The sequence below is a fragment of the Aphelocoma coerulescens genome, chromosome 3, assembly GCF_041296385.1.
Source record: "Aphelocoma coerulescens isolate FSJ_1873_10779 chromosome 3, UR_Acoe_1.0, whole genome shotgun sequence".
NCBI lineage: Eukaryota > Metazoa > Chordata > Aves > Passeriformes > Corvidae > Aphelocoma > Aphelocoma coerulescens.
Window position 1 is genome coordinate 53,412,667 of NC_091016.1, and position 15,423 is coordinate 53,428,089.

At 40.2% G+C, this 15,423-nt stretch overlaps 1 protein-coding gene across 2 annotated transcripts in view; it reads right to left on the minus strand.

Annotated features, from left to right (window-relative positions):
- Positions 1-3,072: 3,072 nt before the first annotated feature.
- NID1 (nidogen 1) overlaps positions 3,073-15,423 on the minus strand; it is a 53,266-nt gene continuing 40,915 nt past the window's right edge. Inside the window, exons 20-21 of one of the 2 annotated variants that reach the window (XM_069010316.1) lie at positions 10,457-14,433; positions 3,073-4,135 (exon numbers count right to left, since the gene is read on the minus strand). In XM_069010316.1, the coding sequence (XP_068866417.1) occupies positions 14,312-14,433 (122 nt within the window). In that variant the 3' untranslated portion in view covers positions 3,073-4,135; positions 10,457-14,311. Of the gene's footprint in view, positions 4,136-10,456; positions 14,434-15,423 lie in introns of those variants that run through there. The other variant, XM_069010315.1, reaches the window with a different exon arrangement.

The window sequence follows — 15,423 nt, forward strand, 5'->3', positions numbered from 1 at the left end:
CTGTTGTCTCTACTATGTATTTCTTGTCCTTTCTTCAAAAACTTTCACAGACTAGTTCTATCCTAGCAAAAGGCTGATTTTCTACTTCTCTTCCTGTACTTTCACACTGCCTCCCATGTTACCTCAGAAAAACCTTCCTCTTGCAAGTCACTAAACCCACCACTGGTACACTTTAAAAGTGTGCCATTCCCTGGTGCATCCTGGTAACTCCAACCCAATAACAGAGGTAAGCACTGAAGGCAATGGACACAATTTTTAGCTGGTTTCTGTTCATCTGGCCCAGCTCCTGCCTGCTGTTTGGGCTCATCTATCTATATCTATCTATCTATCTATCTATCTGTCTGTCTGTCTGTCTATCTATCTATCTATCTATCACACATCTTGTTTAAGCCTGTAACCCTCCACGGATGGTGCTGTAATTTTTCTGATGTATTTATGTCACAGGCATATACACATGGGCTGGAATTTAAATCAAACCACAGCAGACAAAGCTCCTCATTGCCTTAAGTTTGATAACCTTTTTCTAGGCAGCAAAGGTATGCTGACAAAGCCTTTTTCCATTCATTAGTTTAGAGAAGGGTTGTGAAGAGTTCCATTTGTTTAAAATGCCCAAGGGCCCAAAAATTTCCCATCACCTGGTCCTCCATCTTCATGAATCTGGACTTAGCCCCACAACCTGTGTGAGAGCATGTTCATTCAGGACTCTCTTGTGTCTAAGTGAGGAACAGACAGACTTACTGAGCAGGCAGCAGCTCGTGACTATCATTGCCAGTGGAGCAGACATCGTGGGCAGATCTATGCAGCCTTTCTCCTCCTCCACTTCCTCACATTAGACCAAGGCTGCATCTGCCCTGGTTCTGACAAATGGCAATTCTGTAACCCTTCTCATACTCACAGTTTAAAGTTGATCCTGGCAGCAAACCCATGGGGTGAGAAGCTATTATTTTCTCAACTTCAGAGCAAAATAAATGAGCAAGTCACACTGTCCAACAGAAAAGGTTTGAATGAGAGCTTCGTGTTCAAGCTTCAAACATGGGATGCTCAGCACTGTCTTCCACATTTGACTTGCATAAGAACTAAGACACATATATTTCTGAAACTACCAATTATTTCTTCTCAGGCCTGCAGAAGTTTTACCATGCACAGCTTGCAATTCTGCGTAACATTCAAGCAGAAAATGCGTGCACAGGAGACCGCAGAGCAAAGCAGAGGGATCAGACAAATCCTTATCCAACCCACAACAAATGCTACAAAACTTTAACCCACGTGATGACCCCCTGACCTCTCATTCTAACAGGTACTAACCACCACACCTTTCCTCTCTCTAACAACTTCTGCTCAGTAGGTGCTAAATACTCTTAAATTCAAAGCGGCTACTTTAATCCGTAATTGAAGTATCTTACTTGTACTTCACACCTGTGCCTTAAAACTGTTTCCCCAGAGCTGTTTGCTCTAATAAATCACAGCTTCCCACAAATCCGAGTTCTTTCAAATAACAGGGATTGCCAGCGATTTAATCTCTGTATCAGATCAGTCTGCTCATTGAGCTTCTCAGCCAAAAGCAACATCAAAGACAACTTGCTAGAGCGGCACAAACCCAGGCAGCTGCCCGCAAGATTTTGAAGGGAGGATGGGTTTGGGGCAAGCTTCCTGATGTTGGGCTGCAAAGACAGAGAGATGGTGGTTGCTGGGTGTGTGAAAACTTGCAGCTGTGTAAGACTGCTGGTGTATTGATACTTCCTAAGAATGTAGAAAAGGTCATTCAAAGTGCTGGCAGCAAGTCTGGGTGCAGCGCTGATGTGGCCCCTGGGTGGTCCCGCAAGGACTGGCTGAGGGTGGGCTTTCACAGGTGCCTCTCAGGAAAAAGTGAGGGAGCAGAGTAGCAGCATTGGGATGTTTAATACTTGATGCTGCAGCTATTTTGTTGCTAGTGCTAATGGAACTGATTAAATCATTTGTGTTTCCTGCATAAAGGAATGCAGAAGATAAATTTTAAGGCTTGGGTTTTTAAAAATAAAGTTATGCTTGAGCTATACTAAATAAAGGTTTTAAATTTACTTGACTAGTTACATGGATCTCAACTTTACATATGGTTCATTCCTGGATAAAGCAGGACTGCATCTACTGGGATTTCTCATATATGATTCTTGATGCAAGATCTCTCATTTCTTCTGCTTTTATGTGCAAAACCTGCCTAAAACATTTACTTCAAGACAGAGGTTAATGTCTCAAGTTTTCTGTGCGTAGCCTAAAGCTCTGGTAAAAGATAAGGGTCTTTTCATAAAAGAGAATGAGATCCAGCTGTGAAGTTTCAAATTTCAGCCCCTCTTCAAACATGGAATTTTGACTGGAGTTCACAGTTCCTAAATTGCCCTGTTTGGATGCTGTAAATTAGCTGATCTGTTCTTTGGGACAGCTCTTTTTTGTTCTCAGCAGCTCCGCTATTAAATGCCAATTTATTTGGACTTCCAAGCAGTGACCTTGCCTTTCACTTAGGTCTTGAAGAGTAAAGGACTGTCATAAAATGAAGTAAAATATTTGAAATACATTGGTAATAGGTGACATCTATTTGTGTTGGGAGACAGGTCCAGTGAGAAAGGCACAGACTTTGCATCAGCTTCCTGTGCTTGCAAGAAATATGTATTTTAGAGAGGAAAGGGATGAGTTTCAATTTTTCTATTCTTCAGTTTTACCATATTTTGACAAATATTCATCCCTGAGACCTTGCAGACCTCAAGCAAAGAAAATACCAAGTACTGCTCTCAGCTTTATTAACTACTAGCAATGCATAACAACTCTGAATAATGAAGGCTGAGATTTGTTCTTTCGTTTTAAATTACGCTTTATTACGCTAAGAGACCCAGACAAGGAATCTACACTATTAGCCAAGAACCTCTACAACTCCTCCATCATGCTGTGCTAGCCAGCAGAAAATGAGTTACTCAATATCTTATTTGCAGTGTACAAGCAAATTAAAAAAAAAAAAAAAAAGGAATATCTTGTTTACAAAAAATGGGCAAATGGCACTAAAGCCTTAACAAATGTTTGTCTGCATAAACCACATCCAAAGCAAACATTAAATTATCTTTTACTTGTTTAAGACCCTGCACTCTCCAATAACCTCAGAACAACTAATATACAAAGTTTTAAGCAAATATTATGAAAAACGTGTTGCAAATACTAAGCAGTACTTTCCTTGCCAAGTTGTTCTAAATACTGCACACAAATAGTTCATGCTTTTAAATCAGAGCAGACAAAAGAAAAAATTACAAAACCCCACACCAAACCCAAACCCCAACTCACAACCCAAACAAAAATCCCATGCACACTTAGAAGCCAACTGGTTTTAAATGCATTACTGAATTCTACACACTGGACTACTCCTAATCAAGATACTGATTGATCACATGCATTAGAAAATAATTTCAAATTGTAACTACAAATTACAAAGGGCTGCAAATTACTAATAGATTATTTGAAAAGAAGCTGACATTCCGTTTCCTGAGTTTGTGAGTCAGTACAACAAGTAAATTTTTTGTCTTCAGTAAGAACCTGAGCACCGTGAGCATTTGAATAATCCCCAGAGAAGGGATCAACGTGATTGTAATCAGATTATTTTTGATCTTCTGCCACTAGATGGTGTCCGGTTACCTGAGCTGCGACCACAGCTGCATTAATCAAAAATCAACCTTCAGACTTGCTGAATTCTGTCTCTTAAAGATTTTGCTGATGTTTTGGGTAAGCTATTTTCAAGGGAGATTTGGCTTTTCAAGTCTTACTTTTGATCTCTGTATGGTCTTTTAAATGGGAAAAGATGAAGTCTTTGATGAGGATTCTTGCATAAACAGAAACAACGAACTACAGAGCACCTTAACTGCAACCAAGGAAATGTGATCCAGGCTTGAAGCAATGCAAAATACATTTTCTAAAAGTAAGGGGGAGAACAAAAAGGAGAGTAATGCAAAGTCCAGAAGGCAAAACCCAGCACCACTGTCCAATTTAGCAAGCATCAAAGGATCATAAAAGTCAGTCTGAAGAAAAATGAAGCCCTTCCTGTGTGCGTTGTGCAGCTTGGTATTGTGGTATTTACCTCTCATTTGAGAGCTGCTGCAGAGCCATATCGTGGAGAGGAAAGCTGCAAGGAAAAGAAAGGGTATGAGAGCGCTGAAGAAATGTGGGGTCCAGGCTTGAATGTGTAGTGGCAAAGAGCATTATCTCTTTTACCCATATAGTAAAACAAAAGGACAAACGGAAAACTGCAATGCCTCGCTCTGTTCCCAGATCTGCTAATAAATGAGACACCAGGGGGCCTCAGTCATTCACTAGCAAGAAAACCACGGCACATTAACTCTTTACTTGCTGAATTAATGCACTTCAAAGACCATTTAAGCAAGAGAGGCAAAAGAGAGAAGCAATAGAAAAGGAGCATTAAAATTCAGCTATGTAGAAAATGACTAGAAAATACGACTCGAACTCAGTTGTACTGTTTGCATGGCAAGTCTCAAAGTATGGTTTCATGGTGGAAAAATAAATCCCCGTTACTACTGTCAAAATGGGGGATGGAATGATCTAAAATTGAATTTTTAAAAAGTGCGTTTGAGACCCTCTGATCAGCTCTGGTGTTGAGAGGTGTTTAGAGCTACCTATGCTGTGTGTGAAGGAAGTCAAGTCGGTGATGAAACTCAAGAGTTTATGTTTAGCTGTAATTTAAGACAGCCCTCTTTGAGCTTTTCCTCAGTGATACTGCATGTACAAGCACAAAGCAGACTCTTATTCTGTAAGAGTATTACAAATTAGTACACCCACCACAAGTTGTTTTCACTGATGTCAGTCAGGTTGCATGTAGTCTCTCCTGCACATCTGGAGCTTGTAACTTAGCACACTTGAAACCATTCAACAGCTGCCTGGCAATAAGATTAGTTCAAAGGAACATTTTCCACAGAATAACTTCAATTTTACTTTCTTTTTCTTCTCTAAAAGACTAGAATTACAGCCATTTGAGCGCTGTAAGGAGACTGCACAGCAAAGTAATAGAGTTGTGGGATCCAATTACAAGCATCCTAAAAAACCCCCAAATCCTCTCTGATGTCCAATCTATTTTCCATTTGAGGCAGCTGCAGCTGGATGCATCTTGGGAGTTCAAGGCAGCACACTGATCCAAGATACAAAGAATAAAACATTGTTCTCTTGCACAACTCTGGGAAGCTTCTCAAATCATGAAAACAAACAGAGAAAACTGTACTTGAAGGCTCTCCCTTTGAAATTAGTAACTTGCCTAACCACCTGAAATGCTGAATCAGAAATTACTATAATTTAAGTGGTACTGGGCAGTTTTGCATTAAGAAAATTATACCTGAGCCATGCACAATATTACAGCTAGCCTGAGGATGATAAATGCAGTTAGATGGCTGTTTAACTGATTACACTAATGTAGCACTTAAAGTTTAAAATGTTGTTTGTGTTTTGCGACTTGATGGTATAGACTGGCAGTAACGAATAAATTCTGAGACTTGCCTGAAGGTATACTGTGCTCAGAAGTATTTTGCTGCTGAATGTTTTGGCATCTCATGACTGGACTGACTGTCTTTTAAACATTCCATGAGACCAATGGCAACCCAGAGTAGAACAAATGCAGAATCCAAAATACAGAGAGATACAGAATATAAGAGATCTTATATCCAGCATAGCCTTCTGTGATACAGCAGTAGTTCTTCATTTTCCAAACCCATGATTATATTTCAGAATGCTATATTCAAATCATTATTTTGTTCATATTATGTCTTGCTAGTAATTGAAATGACAGAATCTTTAAACATGTTTCATAAGGCTCCCTTTCCCGTGACAACATTAATCCTGACTTCACTTCAACATAGTTATCAATCATTTGGATGAAGGTCCTTCTTGTCCTACTGATCTTTTGAGAAAACACTTAGCCCCATGCTGCATTTTCAGCACAAGTATCTCTCCAGCAAATTCTCAGGGATATGCTCTTGAACTTCATGATTCAAGACTGCAGCCTGACAGGTGAGCTGCTGACCTGATACCTATGTTAATGGTCTTGCTTTTAACCATCTAAATGTTGGAAATTTTCACATCCCACTACTGAGTTTGAAGCTGCTGATGTCACTTTAAGCCAAATATTTGTAAGCAGACAGTAATTTGGCACAGAATGTCTCTTGACACTGACCAACACTGGCAGCCATCACTGCCCAGTGAATTGCATGAGAGGAATGAGGAGCACATCCAGAAAGGGTCTTACCCATCATAGATGTGGCATTTGAGAGCCTTACATCCCCTCCTGCACAGTCAGTCACTACAAATTTCACCTGGTGCATACCCAGATCAATAGTTTGACCCTGTCTAGGGCCCAGCAGAACTTCACAGTGTGTCTCACACTACCCTTCCCAGTGAAGCTCCCTCTAAGTACTCCTGCCTTCCTGTATCCAAAAGCCTTTCAGCTGCAGTTTGACAGTAGGAAGACTCCTGTGTTCATACCAGTCCTTCTAAAGTTGCAGTTTGGTGGATTAATTCCCCTCACACCTGGGGTATGAATACAGCTCTCATTTTCCAGGGCTTCTCTCAGTCCCAGGGCTTTCAGGGAAGAGGGGTTGTAGTTCCAAGAGTGAATTAGCTCTAAGAAATCAAACCAGGACCAGCAAATGTACAAATAGCTATTTTGTGTGTTGGAATAGGGCTCCTACTGGACAGAAATGCCAAAAGCCATGAAGAATAACATACTTTCAGAATGACCAAGAAAAGAATAGACACCAACTATCCCAGCTTCTGACACATATACTCCCTTAAAGGCAAGCTTAGTGTAAGTCTTCTACTACCTAAAGAAAGGGCCTCGAACCAAACCCTTTGCATAGATGCACAGGGAAATGACAAGAAGCAATGGCCACTAGTTGCATTAAAGGATATTCCCACTGGACTTGGACTTCAACACTGAAGTGGTTCAGTGCTGAGATGTTGTCCAGAGAGGCTGTTGCATCTCCATCTTTGGGGATTTCAAAAGCTGACTGGACAAGGTCCTGAGCAATCTGCTCTTACATGGAAGTTGTACCAGCTTTGAGGTGAGGACTTGATATGCTCCAGAGCTTCCTTACAACCCCAGTTTCTCTATGAATCTTCTAAGAAGGCATATAGTTACATAAACGTGAGAAATATTATTGTGTGTTGGTAATTTTATTTGCCTTTTGGAGCCAAGGTTACTGAGGGTCATGTATTTAAAAGCTGTGGTTCTAGAAGAAAAAATTATTCTGGATAAAAATCGGTGAAAGAAACTCTTACTGTGTGTTTCTTAACTGTTGCACATTTGTTGCTTATTAAAACAATGTCTGAAGGAGAGTTTTATTATATAAGAACATGCTTACTCTCCTTTTGTGATTCTTCATTAAAGTAAAAGTCAAGCTCAAAATGAAAGAAATAAGAATTGTGTAACTGCAGGTACATAAATTTGTCACAGCACCAGAGAATGAAAACAAAGCTAAATTTTCTTGCTCTACTAGTAATAAAATACTATTTCAGAAAAAACGTACAGTTGGAAGAGGTTTTCAGACCCTAATGTCATTTCTCACAGGCAGTCAATCTAGCAGACAAACTACAAAACAGACAGACAAGTATGAGTACTTCCAACTTATCCCTGAAAAGTTTTGATTCCAAGGAACACCCAGTAAGGACTGAGCTTTCACAGGGGGCACATAAATCCCACGAGAGAAACAATTTCCTCCTTTCTGTCTTAATCAATGGGTAACATTAAAAACATCTCTACTGGCAAAGTCCAGGCTCTCAGGTCCATAAAATTAATCAGTAAAACCTGACAGAGAGACAGGTGTCACAGCCAGCCAGGAAAGCACATGCAGACCACAGACATCTGTCATTACTGAAAGTTTTCCTGCCATGACAGAGCACAGACATGTCTGGCTTGAGGAGATACATCATGCCAAAGGTTTTTGGCCCAGAACCAAATACACTTTATTTAATAGATACAAGAGGCCATATCAGACATCATACTCTGACTTATCAGTTGGGTGTAACAGTACAAAATCTAGGAGACGTGCCAGGATTTAGGCTGAAACACCTATAAAGCAAAGCCCATTGGTTCTTCAGTTAAGGTCAGATAAAAATGCCAGTCTGGCCTGCCAGCACAGAAATCTAATAACAAGCCATGGAAACACAGAAACTGATTGCAGTACATCAGCCGTTCACTATTTTTAAGGAATCAGTGCTGTGGTTGTGCACTGTCCTTGGGAAGCAAAAGCCTAGAAGGATACTCTGCCTGGAAGAGGATGAAATGTGTGGTTTGCCATCTCCCATATGTGTATGTTTGAAATTACAACAGACCACTAAAGATAAATGATTAATTAGAGTGCAATCACTTAAAAATACATGAGATATGTCTCCTCAAATGTTAATCACTAATAAGACAGCCTGTAATACAATGCAAGGGGAAAAATCTCATGTTTACAAATGCTTCAACAGGGACCTCTGGATTCAAGCTTCTGGATAGGTTTAGCAGCTTGTTAGCACACTGGTGCTTTGTTGCTGTTTAGTATTAAAAGAGATCCCTGCAACACACTTGCTGTACACAGTTTATGTGCACAGAAAGCCACAGCTAGAGGATCTAGTCCTGGAAAAGGTGGTGCAGGTGGGTATTAGTTGGGAATACCAACTTGAGGGAGCAGCTGCACCATGAAATGCCAGCAGTGGCTCACCAGGGTATCTGGGGCTGTGTCAGAAATGAGGGAAGTTATGCTCGGCAGCATGCTCTCCCTCTGCTTGGAAGCTGGATAGACTATTACTGTCTTCTGGCTTATCTAGTTAGGTGTCTTATCCACATAAAGCAGGGAAGAGACATGGGAAAAACAAAACGTCCTGCTCTTGGGTTTTGCCCTCAAACAGAACAGGATCTGGAATCAACAGTGCCTGAAGTCCCTGGGATAGGATGGTTCCAGTGGGAAAGGAAGAGACTGGAAAGGTTTCTGAAATCCAGTCCAAAACAGTTACTCTGCATCTTAGCCTCTCTCACCCAGCAGCACACTGCTGAACTGACTGAAGACCTCCAATACACAGTACAACCATCATCTTGCTAATTGCTTCCCCCACCTCCCAAACTTCACACACTTCTTCATCCACTGCTATAAAAACTTCAGTTGCCTTCCACAACATTTTCCCTTTCATTATAAACCTGGGAAGCTCCTGGGAAGATTTTTCCAGTGCTGCTGTGCAAGTTACTGGCTCAGATCCAGAGGCACCATGTGCCATGGCCCACTAACATCTGCACAGCAGACCATTTTCCTCATGTCGAAGGCCCTGCACTAAACAGCTCCTCTGTGCGCTTCCTGTGTGTTCCAGACACTAATCGAGTAGGAAACACTGCCTGCTCGGAGCGAGCAACACCACCACAAACCAAATGAATTCTGGTGAACACTGAAGACTAAGAAGCCAAAAGCTGAAATACAGCATCCTGGTTATTTGTAGGAATGGCAGTTTGTCCCCATTCATCAGCTCCAGAATCCTTCTGGACAAAAAACCCCATTAAGTTACTGCAGTCCCATCTGCTTTGCCACAAAGCAGCAGGGAAGGTCATTCACTGCATTCCACTGCCAGCCAAGCCTTTTGTTTGTCAAGCAAAGCTCCAGACTCATCAATATGTACATTTGTAGGATGCAATATACTGACCTTTCACCTGTTTTATTGCCGTGCTGTCCTAAACTTATTTATAAGATAAAGGAGAGACTTCAGTTTAGAGTAGAATTTAAACAAGAAAGTGATTCAATCAGTTCATGAACAATCTCCTGCCAGATACCCAGCCAGTGACTCAGGTTCTGGAGGTAATATTTCATTCTTACAGACAGGCCAAGCAGGGGGCTTCTCACAACTGTATTCCCTATAGCCATACGTGTTTCACATCCTGGTTTGGTTTTTTTTTATTCCCCAGAAAATTCTCCAAGGAATACATTGTGAAATACTAGACAAAACTCCCCAGTTTGCATTTAACCATAGGTTAAACTGATGCATTGTGACACTGCCATGGAGTGGTCATTATCCTCTAGTAATCATCTGTCATTCTTAATCATATGCCAGCAAGTTAAAAATCTAATATGTTGTGACAAAACTGTGCAAGTGGATAACTGCAGAGTAAGCAGTTTGTCAGCCTGGAACAACACACTGGCCAGGATGCTGAGCTTCAGAAAGCCACATTGGATTTTCACTGTGAGGAAGGTTATTTGCAAGTTAAAAAGTGAGTAAAGTTGCAGTTTTCAAACACCCTTCAGGTGGAAAGGTAGCCAAACCATCCCATTAAGTCATGAAGAAGCCTCTACTACTTTCAGTAGTTTCACTTTTTTGCTACTTACTACAACATTGGTAAACATCATTAGTAATCTTACCATTAAGTATTTTTGTGTGTGCTGGAAGATCTGAATGGAAGCATTTAAGAAAAGTTTAAACTTACCTCTGGAATAGCTCAAAGAAGTACTTTGTCTTTTGTTTAAACACTGATGCAATTGTTCTTCTTTCCTGGAAAACCTGAGTATCTACAGATTTTTGTAGCAAGAAAACCATGAACAGCAATTACACAGAATCTTTTCTTCGACCAGAGACTGATATGACCACCAGTCCCAGCCTATTATAATAATAAAAAATTAATAGTAATAATTAAATAAAATACATCATAATTTCCATTATCTCTTTAACCTTAAACATAATGTAAAAGTATATCTGAAATTTACTTGCTCCTGAAGCAAGGCTAGAACAGTCAAACAAGCAACAGTCAGAAAAAGGACAGAGTAGGCGAATTAGACCCAGGTCAGCAGAAGAAAACCCTGTCTTAAAGAAAGATACCATTAACTCTCTTGGATTGGAAGAAGGAAACTGAAAATTCACAATTTCAGCATTTAAAATACTTGTGAACTTTGAACTGGAAAAACATGATAGACACAGGAAGAATATCCTCAAACGGCTAATGCTAAATCTCATCAAAGATTGAGATTCCTGGCCTGACTGTGAATAATATAAGGAACTCAACACCTCTGATCATTTTAAAAGGCCAAAGATCTAGCAAGATTCAATGACAAAGCAAACATATATAGGAATAAAGAACTCTGGAGTGCTAGCACCAAGAGACCACCCAAGCACTAGCAGCTTAGCTGGCTGTTCAAGGCCAGCCAGTTAACAGAAGGCATGAAGAAAACTTGAAGGAACTTCAGCAGAGGCTTATCCTCAAACAGGTCTGTTGCGGGTTCTCAGTGAAGGCAACCCTTTTTCTTTGCTGTTACAGGCTGATTTAAAGCTGGGGCTCTCACCCTGGTCCTTGCCTGAGCTGTGCCACAGCCAGGCACCCCACTGATTCAGGTCCTGGCCAACTTCCCAACGTGGCTGTAGGCCTGCCTCACCACTGTGCACTTGGCTGGCAATCACTGATCCTGGTCACTATATCCAAACCTGATTATGATCTATGATCCTGACTCAGTTTCCCAGCTTGACTTCAAACCTACTCTTTTCACTACAGACTTGCTTGGTGGTCTGGTTCCTGGGCTGAACCCAGCTACCTCATGGCACTGTCTGCCTCACTTGGTCCATTGCTGGAAAAGCCATGGCTTCCGCTGGCCTCCCTTCCCTGAGGGAACAGCTTTGCCCTTGCTGCACATTGGCATTGAGCTACAACAGTTGAAGTTAGCAACAAGCATTAGAAGAAAAACAAAACATGATGCTAGAGCTTTTTAAAAGTTCCTCATTTTTAGGGACTGGAATGCTGAAGTTGTGCAAACTTTGAAGTGCAAGCTGCCACATTTACACCACTGACACGGATTCCCCTCGTTTAGTGCTACCTACTCCCAGATACGATACCTGAGTTACTCAGTCTAAAAACTCAGTCCACAGTAATATTGTTTCTCTCTTTCTGCTACAGACTGCTCAGAAGTTCACACATCAACACTAGAAGATCTGCTGGGGTGTATTTTCCTTGACATCTTTGTCACTGCTCATTGATTTGCATACAATTAGCTGACTAGTGTTTAGTAAATTAATAACCATCATAATGCACGAAGAGGAACATTGTGTAGATCTGTGCATACAGTCCAGATCCACGCGCAGTCCCCAGCACAGATCACCCTCAATCTCCTGCTGTAACTCCAAATGCCACCCTTTAGATCCCAGTAGTTCTCTCCTTGCAAAGCATCCTGTCACCCAGAAACCCAGTACCAGGGCATTTTTGAGCATAAGGATAAATTCTACCCCCTTTAAATTTTGTCCTTGTCCTACATTTTCACTAAGGTAGAAGTCTGAAGTATGGGATAACTGAATTATACTTACTTGACAAAGGTAAACAAGAATTTACAACCAGCAAAAAGATTGCATCGAAACAGAGAAAGCTCTGTGTTCTTCAAGCACTCTCATGTATTTGTTTTGAAGGATCCTACTGTTTCCAGAATACAAAAGGCCCAACAGCAGTTTTTCCCCTATGATTCTGCATCGTTGAAGAGAAGTACCATCACTAGACATGAGAGTTAGCTAAAATCCAGAACATAAAAGGAAAACATATTTGAGACACCACATTTCACTTCCTTCTGCAGGCATGACATTCTTTTTTATAGAAAATAAAAACCAACCATTTTTATTGACTGTACTGTAGATATCTGTACAGAGTGTAAACTTTAATATTTCACCAGATATGTGAATACTTCTGGAGAAAGAGTTATCAAGCACCTTCCTTTCAACAAATTTTTGATATTTACAGTAAGACATACCTGATTAAGTGTATGAATAGAATGAATTAAAAGTTATAAAAAGTTATACAAAAAGATCTTTAAAATGTTTATATGTTTTGTTATTTTATGATAAATACACAATTAAAGAGGAGGATGTCACACAGTTAAGACTCAGAACTGGCTCTGTTTAAAACTGTCACTGTCGTGTCTGAAAAGGGAGTGAGGAAATGGGGATGTAGCTTACTGCTCTGATCATGACACAGTGAAATGTGCTTTGGCAGGAGCCTCACAAGCCCTGTTTTCTGTGCTACAGGTTGGTTTGCAGGCAAGCTTCTTTCCCAACACACAGTGGGGAAACCAAACTTCACTCCCAGATTTGTACTGCTAATTTGACACGTGAGTATGCATTTAGATTTTTTCTCTCCAAACTTACTGGTGATGATGAAAATATCAACTTCGCTTTGATTTTCTGAACACCTTTTTGCTGTTACTGAACACTGGCACATAAATGGGGCATCACTATCTTATTCTTTTAAGCACCAAACCAGAGGTGAGCTTTCTGAAAATCAGATTTTTAACTGACATGGTATCTTATGGTCTACAAAAAGGCATGGCATGTTTTGCTAAAGAAGAAAGGTTGCTAAGAAAGAATTCAGAGACCACTTTGAGGCTTATAGAATCAAACATAGAAATACTGTTTTAAAACCTCTCAGGAAACAAATGTGACTGTCTATCTCTTTAAAACCATTTGTCTCCCAATGAATCAACATCCATTCTTTGATGAACTATCAGCAATTGTTCAAAATATCTAAATTTTGTTTAGTGAATTTTAGGGAACTACTCAGGAATCCACCTCAAACAGAAGAGAAAAAAATCTCTTAAAACCTAACAAAAACTTCAAATATATCCACTAAGTGGTGTTGATTATCTATAACAAATTATGTGCTGTAGGAAAGGATCACATAAGCCAGGATGAGAATGATAATCCTTACAACACATGGATAAAGTACTTCTGTAATACAGAAGTCAAAAGCTGAGATTCAAGTTTTTGAAGTGAAAGGACTGGTAGTGAGAAGGATATGGCTGGGCATTAAATATGTGCTATTATTGGGTATTCCCCCTCATCTGTTCATCCTTTGGACCCCCTGATTTTTTCAGGGGGGCTAAGCACACCACTTCTGCAGATAACTGCAGAACTGCAGATAGCTGCATACTCCAAGGTACAACTCAGTATCAGGATTTGAGTAGTTCCACTCTCTTTACTCTGTTCTGTGTTTGTTACTTCAATTTTGCCAAGAGACAAATCCTCCTTCGCCTCGGCAGATGCAACTAAGGCCTCCACATTTACCTTTAAAAGCAAAGAGATAATATTACAAGGAATAACATGAAGCTGGACCCAACCTGGGCAACTCTGTCTTGCTTAACTGCTACAGAACAGCCTCTGCCTCTGTATGTGTGTGTGTGTCTCTGCATATGTGTGTTGTGGCTTGCTGTCAGCAGCATGGAGCACTTATCTTTAGGGCCTGATTGCATTGATAGGAGTGAATTGTTTACAGCACATTTCCAAAAGGTGTCTGCTGCTCTAAAGCTTATTTTAATGTTCAGTTTCTTTCTATACAATCTACTCCAACCGTGTTGTCAGGGCAGCGGCAAGTACGGCCTCCTGGGGTAGCCAAGCAGAGGTGAGTACAACCACCATTATTCACTGTACAGTAGTTATGTCCTGGAAAAAAACAGAGATGCAAAACCTTAGAGAAAAATAAATGCAAACCCACAATAAAATCTGAAACAGACACATAGAAGAGATGTTAAGATTTATGGCTACACTAGGGAAACAAGCCATAATGAGATTAGGAGTAAAAGAAAACTATGCTTTGGGGAGATAAGAGTCACCATATCCCTTGTGTCAACTTGACATTCACATCAAAGAAAGATTAAGATATCAGGACAGAGTGAAAGAGGCAACATGAATCAACTGGGCTGTTCCTGAAATACCCTTTGTAAACTGGCCACATGGTCACAGATATTAGAATGAAGAGACAGCGAGTAAATAGAGAAGTGCAACATGTGGGGACAAAGTCCAAAATGCTGCAGAACATCATCCTCAGATACCAACCATACAAAAGCAGAGGAATGATCAATGAAAACAAAAAAAAAATCAGGTGGTTGGAGAAGTGTTAACATTAAAGAGTAAAATGAAAGAGAAGTCAGTGCCAAAAGCAGGGGTTCAGAGACGAAAGGCATCCATCCAGAAAACCACTTGAAATAGACATATGATGAGAAGATATGACACCAAGGTTCTGAATATTATAGGTATAAGCATCTACTCAGAGCACACAATGTTGTTTAATTTTACACTGCCTACCAAAATGGATATGTGAATCAACTAGTAATAACAACATAACTGATTTCTTAATTATGACATTTGTATGTATTTTTAAACTCTGAGACAAAACTTCCACTAAATTAGTTTTTATTACATATATTAAGTAATTTGAAGAGAAACTATCCTAAGGGGTTTTTTTAGTCCTAAAGTAAAAATAGCACAACTCCTATAATTCCAGCCATGTTGGAATAAAAAACAGAAAATGCTTCTCTTGTGATTTGCTAAGAACAACACAACTGCACTATGATACTGCTTCAAAAAACTGAATTATATTTCAAGGGTATCAGCTTCCTCTCTCCTCTTTTCAATAGCATATCTGAAAAACTT